Here is a 13598-nt window from a genome sequence, read left to right as displayed (position 1 = left end):
ACACACACACACACAGGCAAAGACCTGCATTATACACATTTGCACACCTATGCTTGCATCTTTGTTCTGGCCATCTAGACATTGTGCTTATTTTATTCGCTCTCTTGTCTCTCAGCTTAGCCTCATTTGTTGTACAGGTCTCTGCTCTTCTCTTGCCCCCTTTTTCTCCCTGCCCCTCTGCTTCTCTGCCTCTTTCTCTCTCTCCCGGTCTCTCTCTCCTCTTTTCGTGCTGTTTCTCTGACCTTTTCCTCCTCTCTGCAGGTTCTTTCATGCTTTCATGTCTTGCTGGGGTGGCCAGTGCCATTCACACACTACAGCTAAACGCTGACATTTAGGAACAATCACGAAATGTCTTACACTGACAGTCCTGAAGCTTTTCTTTCTTTTCCCTTCTTACTATCTCTCTCTCTCTCTCTCTCTCTCTCTCTCTCTCTCTCTCTCTCTCTCTCTCTCTCTCTCTCTCTTCTCTCTCTCTCTCTTTCTCTGCACTCCCTCACACACATTTTCTTTACTATCTATTCTGCTTTTGCCTGTCATTTTGCCTGTCTGCACTTTTATCGTTTATTTTACTCTCGCCCTCTACCTTTTGACTTATTTTTTTTTTTATCCATTGTTTGACTTGTCTTTTGAATTCTCTCTCAGGGGTTAAAGCTGATAGACCTGCAGATGCATGATTTCTTGCGTGTTTTGGAGAACGCAGTGCAGTTTGGCTCCCCAGTTCTTCTGCAGAATGTAAAGGAGGATCTAGATCCCTCACTGGCACCCATACTTAACAAATCCCTCACCCGTGTTGGTCAGTCTCTCTCTTACATACATACACACACACACACACTCACACACACTCTCACACACACACACAGACACACACACACACACACACACACACACACATACACACACAAAAACACACACTCGTATGCACAATATATTGCATTATGTAAACCGTAGCAACAGAAAGAGGATATTAGAGTCAAGGCTAAAGCAGAATGAAAAGTATCTTGTAATTAGTCAATTGATTTTAAAGAATGAAGTGAAAAATTACACAAATTGATAAATAAAATAAAAAACATTAAAGGAATCATGTTTTTGATACAACATGTGCTTAAATTTTGTTCCAGTGTAATACTGACAATTGTGTCTGGTACTATAAATGTTTTTTTTTTTTTTACTGACTTAAAAAAATGTGTTTCTGGTTTCTATTAAAACAAAGCAAACCTTACAGAGCTGAAATAAAGAGTTATAATTAGCTATTCGAAAGGAAAACTGCACCTACAGGACAGTAATATAGTAACATATAGCTCACATGGGAGCAATATGTGGAAGTGGTAGCTTACTGGTTAAGGTATTAAACTTTGGATCAGAAGGTCGCAAGTTAAAATCCCAGCATCACTGAGTTCCCACTCTTGTATGGATGCACAGTTGTATGAATGAGACAAATGTAAGTCACTCTGGATAAGGGTGTATGCCAGATGTAATATAGTTATCGAACTTCCAGTGCTGATGTGAGAAACATCAACTGATTAACTAGCAGTAATCATTATTCAGTATTCAACTAGGATGTGAGTGTCTGTGAGTTCTGTGAGTGTCTGCCAGCTGCACGCTCGCTCTACATGGAATTACAGTATGAAGCTACTCGTGGTGTGTGTAGTTGAGTGTATTTCTGTGTGTACGCAGGTGGGAGGCTCTTGATGAAACTGGGAGATAAAGAGGTCGAGTACAACCCAGAGTTCCGTTTCTACATCACCACCAAATTGTCCAATCCACATTATACCCCTGAGATTTCCACCAAAACTACCATTGTTAACTTTGCTGTGAAGGAACAGGTGTGTGTGTGTGTGTGTGTGTTGGTTTGACTTGTTGTGCATCTTTAAAAATGTATGTACTATTTTGAAGTAAATTTTTCTTTTGTTACTCCCGGAAAGACAGATCTGACCACCATAGAATTAATCAATAATTGTTCATTTTTGTGCTGAAAGTAATGGAAGTAATAGCAACAGATGTGTGTGTGTCTTTGAATTTGTGTTATGTGTGTGTGTGTGTGTGTGTGTGTGTGTGTGTGTGTGTGTGTGTGTGTGTGTGTGTGTATGTAGGGTCTGGAGGCTCAGCTGTTGGGTATAGTGGTGCGTAAGGAGCGTCCTGAGCTGGAGGAACAGAAAGACTCTTTGGTTATTAACATTGCCTCAGGCAAGAGGAAACTACAGGAACTAGAGGATGAGATTCTTCGGTGGGCTACTCTTACACACACACACACACACACACACACACACACACACACATATACACACACACACACACACACACACACACACACACACACACACACACACGTATACACACACATACACAAAACACCTCTATTAAAACAAATCCAAATGTTTCATCGCACAACATTAACACCTTTTATTTAAATGACATTTTTGTGAAGAAGCAAAATTAACACCTTTGCTAAATCCATTAGTCAGCTTTATCCTTCAGCAGCATCATGAGTATGTGTGTGTGTGTGTGTGTGTGTGTGTGTGTGTGTGTGTGTGTGTGTGTGTGTGTGTGTGTGTGTGTGTGTGTGTGTGTGTGTGTAGCTTGTTGAATGAAGCAACTGGCTCTCTGCTGGATGATGTGCAGCTGGTGAACACACTGCAAACCTCCAAAGTCACAGCCACAGAGGTGTCAGAACAACTGCAGACCAGCGAACAGACTGAGATCAAAATCGATACTGCCAGAGAGGTGAGAGAGAGAGAGAGAAAGAGTGAGAGATTTGAGAATAGAAAGACAATGAGAGAGAATGAAGAAGCATAACGGTTTGTCACATTGGATTCATTGTTGACAGTTTAGGGATAAAGATAGAAAGCCTTTAAACATGAGGCTTTGCTTAGCATTCATGTCAAATGAAGACCTCCGAGCACTGTGTTTAAATTGCAGGTGTATCGCCCCTGTGCTCAGCGCGCCTCCATCTTGTTCTTTGTGCTGAATGATATGGGCCGTATAGACCCCATGTACCAGTTTTCTCTGGATGCCTACATCAGCCTGTTCAGCCTAAGCATCGAAAAGAGCCTTCGCAGCCACAACCTGGAGGAGAGGATTGCCAAACTCAATGACTACCACACCTATGCAGTTTACAGGTCACACATCATTACAGCACACATTAATCCTGTATACCCTATAGCGATTAACACACCTCCGTAGTCTTCTGTAAATAGGACATGAACATACTATTCCAAGAAAACAATTTATGTACAGTAATTAATTACTTTCAAGGCAGATTTTGCCCTAAGCACTTGGTGGTTACTGTAACATCCTCATAATTTGCATGTAAATGCATATAAAAGAGTGAAGGGTATTCATTTAAAACCTTCTCCAAAGCCTCTGACCGTGAACATGGTGTTTGTGTGAGGGTTGTCACTAGTTCATGTTTGCAGGTACACTTGTCGGGGCCTGTTTGAGTGTCACAAGCTCTTGTTCAGCTTCCACATGTGTGCAAAGATCCTGGAAGTGGCTGGCAAGCTCAACATGGACGAGTACAGTTTCTTCCTCAGAGGAGGGCTGGTGAGCAGCAAACTTGCTTTGGAATTAAACCTGTAAAAAATGCAATATTTATGTGAGAAAAAAAGTATTAATTAGCATTCCATTATAACAGCTGTAAACAATATCCTGGCAATGAAAGATATAATACATATTTATCCTGTATGAAAAAAATGGTATACTCTAAAAAATACAGGTCAACTATAAAGAATCACAAATCTTGCATGTAGTTTGGTTCCTTTGAGCTCATTGGGTTTTTTTTTTTTTTTAAATGAAGTATAAACATTTTGTTTTTCTTGTTTTAATCAATCAAGTAATTTTCTAGAGTATTTTCTAGATGTTGTGGGTGAAGTGAACTGATTAGGATACCACCGCTAATGTTATGGGAGTTATAGGATTTAATATATCTACCTGCACAATCTGCAATATAGCAGTCTTATAGCATGATATAACATGAAACATTTTAACTCGTTCAAAAGATACTATTAATAATAGCATTTAAGCCAATTAATGCAGCATTTCCAATTCAACTTGCAGCATTTTGCTTTAGCTAGGTCATACGTTTTTACCTCAAAACTTTAGCTTTCTAGTATTTGCTGGTACACATTCCCAAAACATAATGCTGCCACCACCGTGTTTTAATCTAGTTAGGTTGAGCGATGTTAAGTTTGTGCCGAAGGTTTCGGTGAATAAACTGAAACAAGCACTGAAAATCACTGAATAAACTTCAACCAAATTATAATGCAATTTTTATTTTTATATTGTGAAATAAAGGCTCAATTCCCTTTAGCCTTCATTACATGGAAGATTTGTTAAGTGTGTGTGCTTCTGGAGCATGTAGTTAGCTCAGAGGTAATTTAGATGTGTCTGATCTAGAGTGTTAAGTGTGTGGATATTAATTAATTGATTTAGTTTCAACAATAACAATCAATGATTTATAAAAAAAATAAATAAATCATTTAGAGAAGTGTTATAATGAAACCTTGTGTACGCAATTAAACACCTTGTGAAGTCATGTGGTCTTTTATTTTTGTATAACGGGTGTTGATTAATTTTCAGAAAAGATCTCTCTCAAAAAGTTTTGGCAGCCAAACGGCAAAATTATGTCAGTTTTTGGCTTTGTATGGGTAACATTATTTCTAGTTACATACAAACTTTGACTACATAATCTACTTTGAAGTGTTGTTTTATTATAATTTTTTTAGATTTTGAAATGTCTGTAGTAGATCTCTTGTGTGTCCTTCTTATATTGTGGATGTGTGTGGCTGTTCCAGGTTCTGGATAAGGAAAGTCAGATGGATAACCCATGCTCAAGTTGGCTCCCTGACTCTAATTGGGACAACATTACTGAGCTGGACAAGCTAACTAATTTCCATGGGCTTATGACCTCGTTTGAGCAGTACCCACGGGATTGGAACTTATGGTACACCAGCTCAGAGCCAGAAAACACACGTCTACCTGGTAATGCATGTTCGTGTGTGTGAGACAGCACTTTAACCATGACCGTATTATCTCAGTCATTTTGAATCTTTACAAAAATTTGCGTTTTGTTTGTATTTTCGACTCGCTTTTGTCTTGGAAAATTGTTACCAGCTGAATATGTAATTGCTCCTTTGCCTTTTCCTCCCTCTCAGTCTCTCTCTGTCCATATGCATTAATGTCAAACTCTACTGACACTGCTAGTCTGTCATTTCTTTTGATTATTGCTCACATCTAATTACATTACTGAGAGTGCCGCTCAGTAGTAATACAATCTATGGGAGAACATTGAGCTCCGTGAGAATTCTATGTTTGTTTAACTCGTTTATGTAATTAGGAATTGTAATTTCATTTTTTTTTTTAAAGGCAAGCTCTCAAGAGGTCTTCATATTAAAAAAGATTTATAAGAAAGATAATATTTGCCTGTCACTTATCGCTTGTTTAATTAATTTCCTACTTCATCACTCTTATCCTTTTCCACCCTTCTTTTCTCTACCCCCATTTCCCCCCCTCCCCACTCCTTGACACTCTGCAATGTCAATTTGCAAACCACTGCTTTTATTTCTCCTTGCCTTTTTCTGTCTATCCTCTCTCTTTCTGTGTCCTTATCGCTCATTCTCTTTAGGGGAGTGGGAGAACGGGTGTAATGAGTTGCAGAGGATGTTGATAGTGCGGTCCCTAAGACAGGACCGCGTCTCATTCTGCGTGACTTCCTTCATCATCAACAACCTGGGCTCTCGCTTTGTAGAACCGCCAGTGCTGGACATGAAGGCAGTGAGTCATGAATACACATACACAGAGAGGGAGTATAGGGTGCAGACATACCAATATATTTTCAACGTAACGTCAGTCATTAACACCACAGCACACAAAACACCTGCTTATGCACACATTAAACATCGTCTTTCATCAAACACAGTTTGGGTTTTTCTGCACTTTCACAGTGGCTGTAAAGGTACCAGTGGTGTATATTCATTTCGGTTGTGGCCTGTTATAATTACAAATGAGTGTTCCTGCTGCAGAGATAAAACAGAAAGAAAGAAAGCATTCCTGTTCATTACCTTCAGTCTAATTAAATGTGTTTAGACTATGTAAAGGAAGCTAAGGTTGACTAAAAATGACTCAACCAGTCATGACACACTACCTGAAATGATTTACAGGGTAGTTGTTAAATTAGTTCAATTGCATTTTACTATGTACACATAAGTGTAATGTGACTTGCAGCAAGTTTCAAGTTTCAAGTTTTATTTGTCATATGTAAAGATGTCAGTGAGGGTTTGTACAATAAAATTCTTAAGTGAGGCTCCAGGCAAACTACAGCAATATTAAATATTAAACATTAAACAATATAAAAAATGGAAAGAAGGAAAAAAAGGAGAGAAAAGTAATCATGAAAGTTGTAATTATTTACAAATATATATATATATATATATATATATATATATATATATATATATATATATATATATATATATATATCTGGTGTGCAAATATGTATGAAATTTAAAACAGAGTCAGTTGTGGTTTGCACAGTTCGTTGATGATTCTGGTAACCTGAGGGTAAAAACTATTCTTCAGCCTGTTGGTTCAGGAATTAATACTCCAGTAGCACCTGCATGATGGCAGTTTGATGAACAGGCTGTGGGCAGGGTGACTGGGATCAGCTGTGATTTTTTTAGACTTTCTCAGACACCGTGTGTGGTAAATGACCTGTAAGGCTGGTAAGCATGAAAACAGGCACCAACGTGTCCTACTTGTAAATAGTCAGCTGCCCTTTTTAGAGCACTTTTCTACCAAGGAAAGAAAAATTGTAATTGCAATAAAATCAGTGTAAAACCATTTTGCAACAGGAAAGTAAATGTGTTCATGCTCATTGGCGTTTGTGTTTAAGGTGGTCGAGGATTCCACAACTAAGACGCCACTGATCTTTGTGCTGTCCCCCGGTGTGGATCCCACTGCTGCCCTGGTGCAGCTGGCAGAGGCATCAGGCATGAGCCAACACTTCCATGCCCTCTCTCTGGGACAGGGACAGGCTCCAATCGCCACCCGCATGATTAAAGAGGGAGTTAAGAATGGTGATTCTTCACATGCTGTTTCATCTTCTCCTTTCTTTTTTTCACTTGCCAGTCCTGTTTCTCTCTCTCTCTCTCTCTGTCTCTCTCTCTGTCTCTCTTTTTTTTTTTTGCTGACCTAGCAAATTAGGCATGCTGGTAGCTTAAGGGTGTTTATCCCGAGTAAATGGACCAGAAAACAGAGTTGTGTAACTTTAGAAAAAGAAAAAAAAAACGGATGTCTTCACTTTCAATCAAGTCCAATTCACCCCCCCCCCCCCCATAAAAAAGCATTTTTAATTGCCCATCTCACACCCATTTCACATACCAGTTCCACGTCCATTAGAACATTTTAGAAATGCAACCAAAACACCATCGATTTTATATGGTTTTCACATTAATACAGAAATTCAGACAAATCACACACATTCATATTTTATGCGACAAATAATATTGCACAATGCTGACATTGATGTCATAATCCCAAGACTGTTATCATAGTGCAGCCTTTAGCTGTACTGTTTGTACAACACTGATGCTTATTAGACCTTAGTAAACTCCAATCAACACAAATATTGTTTATTTATTGTCTCACCGTCTCATGTCTTGTGTACATGATGGGGGATCCGTGGTATGTTGTCACTTGCAATAACTTGCACATTATCACTATTATATCATATTTATCATCATTATTAATTTAATTACATATATAAAGAAAATGTTAACTTATTGATGCATAGAAAAACTGACTAAAACAAGCGCGGGAACTTGGCATTAGTGATGGGACAATTATTTCCTTTTTAACGACTCTTTAATGTGACTCAAAAGAATGAGTAGTCTCAAAGAGTGATACGTTCATTTTCTATTAGACGTGCATGACAAAACATTGAAAATATCCATAGGTTATGTCAAGTCAAGTCAAGTCAAGTCAAGTTTATTTGTATAGCGCTTTTCACAACAGACATTGTCTCAAAGCAGCTTTACAGAAAACAACAGTGAATGTGAGTGTGTGTTATGTACAGGAAACGTGTCTTTTGGCACGTGACTCCTATAGATGCTACACAATGCACTAGATCAGGGTTTTTTTTTGTTTTTTTTTGTAGGAGTCTTGACATTATTGTTAAAATAATTATTGGAGTCACGTGACAAAAGAGCTAAAGACATAGAGCAGAAGATATGAGAGGTGAAGCTATTTATTCTGTTTATCATAATTTGTCCTTAGCTACATTGTCATATTTTTTATTATTAAAACTCAAAGTTTGTTTATTGAAAATGTAACATTAGATTTTATTTCTGATCAAAGTGAACAACTCAAATTCATTCTGATGAACACGATTCAAAGAACCAAGTCACAAATATGATCCGATCTTCCCATCACTACTTGGCATAGGCGGAAGTTGTCTTTTCCAATCCGGTACTGGTCTGTAGCCCTGGTGGTTGACTACCCCTGAATTAAATAGAAGGTTGCTTACACTGCACTGACTTTGTTTATGTTGCATTTGGCCAACTGTTTTACACTGAATAGTTTGAATCATATTTTAGTCAGAATGAGTTTTGGTCTAGACTTTGTGAAAGGTTTACAAAAATAATGTCGCAGGGTTTTTTTTGCTTAAATTTCAACAAAATATTCTTTGCTCGCTTCCAAAACAAGTTTTTATTCCATCTCAAATGTAATGCCTTAATAAGGCTGGAACGCCGACTGTTATTGCACATGCAGCTACTTACTAAAACATTTCTCCTTTTATATTGTGCTTTAAAACTATTCTTAGATGGTATTTTTTTCTAGTTTGTTAGAATGAGTCTATCTAGCAGTGTGCAGGTGAATCTTTCCACCATAGAAAAATATTTTTGGTCAGTTTTACGTTCTTTGTGTGTGGTAGGACAATGGGTATTCCTGGCTAATTGCCACCTGTCTCTATCATGGATGCCTCAGCTGGATAAGCTGGTGGAGCAGCTACAAGTCGAAGATCCTCACCCAGACTTCCGACTGTGGCTCAGCTCCTCCCCTCACCCAGACTTCCCCATCGCAATACTTCAGGCCGGCATCAAAATGACTACCGAACCTCCCAAGGTATACAATGCACACGCACGATATAAAAACACGCATACCTTTTGTATTTCGATATATAGTGGCATGGACATGTGCATACACAAATATATACAAACACACACACATATATTGGAGCATTCCACTTACTCCACACACACATACTGCAACAACAAATCTACTAGTGAAGTGCTTTATAGGCTCCTAATACCCAAGAGTACTGGGAAGAACTAATGAAAGGCTTCCAGCTACATTTCTATGAAATCACTGACTAAGAAATGATTAACCTGAAGAGACCCGATGCACTGAAGATGGCTGAATAGATACCTAACTAGAAAATCTATATAATGGAAATGAAAGCTTTCCATGTCAACATGAAATAGATTTGCATTGGCGCGGTCACAATCAAGAGTGTGCTGAAGTGATATTTGCTGAAGGAAGTAATATAAAAAGTATGGCGAGAACAAAGGGATTCATATATTTTTTTACATTTATGTAAAATGTTATGTTTGGGTTATTTTTGTGGGGACCAGTGAAAGAATATTGGCATTTGAATGGCATTAGAAACAAAAACAGGGGGAAAGTGTTGCCTCGGTGATCTGAATTTTACCACTTCACGCAATGAACTGCCTTATTGAAATATTGAATTTGTGGGTTTTTTGGTCACGTCTTTGGTCGTTTAAAGAAAAAAAAACTCCTTTGTGCACATATTGATCAGAATTCAGGAGGACTGTTCTTAAAAGGCACATTGATTCCTGCAATGCCAAGGGTGGCACACACACACACACACACACACACACACACACACACACACACACACACACACACACACATGAACTGTAGATAAACCTGCACAATACCCAACCCTGCCATGTTTTTCTGTTGCAGGGAGTGAAATCGAATATGAAACGGCTATACCAGCTGGTGACAGAGTCTCAGTTTTCACGCAGCACGCAGCCCAGCATCTACCGCAAGTTGCTCTTTGCCCTCTGTTTCTTCCACAGCGTCCTGCTGGAGCGCAGGAAGTTTCTCCAGCTCGGCTGGAACATCGTCTACAGCTTCAATGACTCTGACTTTGAGGTAGAGACACGGGTTTGAGTAGATTGTAGTTATTCGAATTCGGACAGAAAAGTGTTAACTGGGCCTTGTGTAAACGCTAAAAGCCAGTAGCTGATGGCACATAGGCAGAACTCGATAAGTTTAGTTGAGAGAGACAGCACAGCTTTCCTACCACATCTCTCGCTGTCTGGTTCTTTCCCAGGTGAGTGAAAACTTAATGAGTCTGTATTTGGATGAGTACGAGGAAATTCCCTGGGACGCTCTGAAGTACCTCATCGCCGGCGTCAACTACGGAGGTCACGTCACAGACGACTGGGACCGCCGTCTGCTATCCACATACATCAACGATTACTTCTGTGAAGGCACTGTCAGCACTCCTTTCTTTAAGTGAGTCTCACACACCTTCATTTGGATGCAGGCGCACACATGCAAACTAAAGTATTAACATTTGGCACAATGTAGTAACCTTCTTGTCTTTTCAATATTGAAAACGCATTGCCTTCATCTCACTGAAGTGCAAGACTCCCACCATGTGGACAGATCTAAAATTACACACACACACACACACACACACACACACACACACACACACCTCGAACAAATTCAGCACACACCCAAGCAGGACAGAACGCCTAAGTGTTTTAATGAAGAAGTAAGGTGCTGTGTCTAATCTTGGTGTAAATGCACACAGTGGTATAGGAAAGACTCCAAGTGTCCCTATGCTTAGTGCAGTGTTTCTAAGTACCTGTCCTTCACTGAAAATGCACACAAAAAAATCGCAAAAACACCATTTTAACACATAAACACTTGTTAATTAGCTGATAAGTTGTACCATTTGTAAAGGGTTTAGGAGAAATAATAGAATGTGCGGTGCAGCTGCCGAATTGGAAGCACCGATTCCCTTTTGCTTTTAAATCGTCTCAAAGTGCAACAGCTCCCCTATGTGGTGCAATTTTTGTTTACACTTTGTAAAATAAACAAGTAGCTGGATTCGATAGTAAAAGCGATTTGACTAAAGTGATTAATGCAATAAAATATACATTTTTCTTAGATTTTTTTATTCAACTATATTCTCAAAAGTTATAATATTATAACAAGTGTATTCCATTATTCATCTTTCAGTATAACTTCTTTCCATGTTATTGTTTTTCTGTTTCTTTCTCAAGAGATTTCACTCTTGATTTTACTAATTTGATAACTGTGATAACACCATTTTTGTTTTACGTCTTTTTAAGTCTTGAGTTTTAATAATTGAGTGTCTTTTATTAGCATTTGTTTTTTACAAGTTCTGAGAATCAGGACAAAAATCTGACCTCTGTCCAAGCATATTGTTTCGTTTCCTAATGTTATAAAATACCATGTCTATGACTTTCAAATACCATGTCTATGACTTTATCTAATGTCTTTTAGACTGTCGTCCTTGCCTACTTATTACATCCCCCGTGACGGGCCTCGGGCTGTGTATTGGGATTATATCAACCTACTCCCAGCAGTGGAGCATCCGGAGACGTTTGGCCAGCACCCAAATGCAGACATTGCCAGCCAGATCTCTGAAACACGCACACTCTTTGACACACTCATTTCACTCCAGCCTCAGGTCACCAGCACAGCAGCCACTGGAGCAGGACCCAGCCTTGAGGACAAGGTGTGTCTTTGTATCTTTTAACACTTTTCCACCGAAATAGAACAATGTGGCACAGCGCATGACACATGAGCATACAGTATCTCACAAAAGTGAGTGCACCCCTCACATTTCAGCAACCATTTTAGTTTCTTCTCAAGGGACACTATTATAGAAATGAAACTTGGATATCATTTAGAGTACAGATTTACTGTCCTCTAAAAATATCTCAACATACAGCCATTATTGTCTAAATAGCCGGCAACAAAAGTGAGTACACCCTAAGTGATAACAGCTGTATGTCGCTTAAACATGCAAAGCTACTGGTTTTATTAATCATGTTCATGTTTTGTCTGCTGAAGTATTGTCCCTTGAGAAGATATACAGAAATGTGAGGGGTGTACTCACTTTTGTGAGATGAGTTTATTTGTATAATAGGAGCTGTGTGACCCAAACAAAGCCAGATGTGGCAGTACTTCAGTCTTAGTAAAGAATAAAGTGGGTGAAAAAATGAATTAGAAACTTAAACTTACCGAACAATGGGGTTGTAGTGTCAGAACAATTGCTAGTGTTCCATCAAAAACTTGCAGTTTGTCCTGATCAAATCTTCATGAGTCGTCACAATACAATAGATTTAGTCTTTGGCAATACAACACACTATTTATGTCTCCATTGCTCTTGATAACCTAGAGAAGAAAGGTTGCCAAATTCACTTACAGTACGAAAATGATCAAAAACACATATAAAAAATGTGGATAATATAAAAAACGTGCCATTTTTATCCAATCATAATTCAGATACCTCTGTGTGTGCATTAAGGTATTAGAACTCTCAGCTGATGTGCGTCAGAAGATCCCAGCAGAACTGGATTATGAAGGGACAAGAAAACTGTTACAGGAGGATCCCTCACCACTTAATGTCGTACTGCTGCAGGAGATACACAGATACAACACTCTGCTGCACACCATCAGGTCAGTGTTTGTTTGGAAGACTAAGTCACAGATTGAGATTGATAGATATGCGAGTTGGGAGATTTTCAAAGAGATAGACACAATTGCTTGATATGTGTGTATGTGTGAGCAGAACATCATTGACTGAGCTGGAGAAAGGCATTAAAGGTCTGGTTGTGATGTCCAGTCATTTGGAAGAGATGTTTCAGTGCATTCATGATGCCCGTGTTCCTCCCCTATGGGAAAAGGTAAGACACTGTTTAAGTACTCCATCATACACTATATGGACAAAAGTATTGGGACACCTGACTTTCCCACCCACATGTGTTTCTTTCCCAAACTGTTATTGTAAAGATGAAGGCACACAGTTGTATAGAGTGTCTTTGGATGCAGTAGCATAACATTTTCACTTGCACTAGGAGACCCAAACCTGCTCCAGCATGACAGTTCCCCTGTGCACAAAGCAAACTCTATGAAGATATGCTTGCATGGGTTCAAGTGAAGATCACCTTTTATAGAGCTCTGACCTCAACCTTATAGAAAACACTTTTGGGATGAATGTGAATGCTGACTGCACCCCAGGCCTCCTCACTTCACCCTACATCACTACCTGACTTTAATACACAAATCTCACACAAGCACACTCCAAAATCTAGTTGAACATCTTCCCAGAAGAGTGGAAGGAATTTTAAGAGCAAATTGGGACTTAATATGGAACGCACTGCTCAAACAGCACATACCGTACTCATGACCAGGTGTCCACAAACTTTTGGCAATATAGTGTATCATCCAATGCTGTTATAAATTCATTAAGAAAGACTTCTCGTTAACTCTTGACAAAGAATTGTTACACTGAGTCCATAATATTACATTGA

General features: G+C 38.9%; 1 protein-coding gene across 1 annotated transcript in view; it reads left to right on the top strand.

The window, feature by feature from the left end:
• dnah2 (dynein, axonemal, heavy chain 2) overlaps nucleotides 1–13598 on the top strand; it is a 149480-nt gene that overhangs the window by 123651 nt on the left and 12231 nt on the right. The window contains exons 70-84 of the mRNA XM_083541395.1: nucleotides 643–793; nucleotides 1675–1823; nucleotides 2091–2224; nucleotides 2577–2721; nucleotides 2917–3116; nucleotides 3414–3540; nucleotides 4791–4977; nucleotides 5621–5769; nucleotides 6887–7070; nucleotides 8927–9117; nucleotides 9982–10173; nucleotides 10355–10539; nucleotides 11563–11797; nucleotides 12593–12744; nucleotides 12857–12971. Coding sequence (XP_083397521.1) covers nucleotides 643–793; nucleotides 1675–1823; nucleotides 2091–2224; nucleotides 2577–2721; nucleotides 2917–3116; nucleotides 3414–3540; nucleotides 4791–4977; nucleotides 5621–5769; nucleotides 6887–7070; nucleotides 8927–9117; nucleotides 9982–10173; nucleotides 10355–10539; nucleotides 11563–11797; nucleotides 12593–12744; nucleotides 12857–12971 — 2496 coding nt within the window. The remainder of the gene's footprint in view (nucleotides 1–642; nucleotides 794–1674; nucleotides 1824–2090; nucleotides 2225–2576; nucleotides 2722–2916; nucleotides 3117–3413; nucleotides 3541–4790; nucleotides 4978–5620; nucleotides 5770–6886; nucleotides 7071–8926; nucleotides 9118–9981; nucleotides 10174–10354; nucleotides 10540–11562; nucleotides 11798–12592; nucleotides 12745–12856; nucleotides 12972–13598) is intronic.

Source organism: Silurus aristotelis (assembly GCF_946808225.1).
Source record: "Silurus aristotelis genome assembly, chromosome: 5".
NCBI classification, from domain to species: Eukaryota; Metazoa; Chordata; class Actinopteri; order Siluriformes; family Siluridae; genus Silurus; species Silurus aristotelis.
The sequence above is the reverse complement of the archived record's forward strand: the minus strand, read 5'-3'. Positions and strand labels throughout refer to the sequence as shown.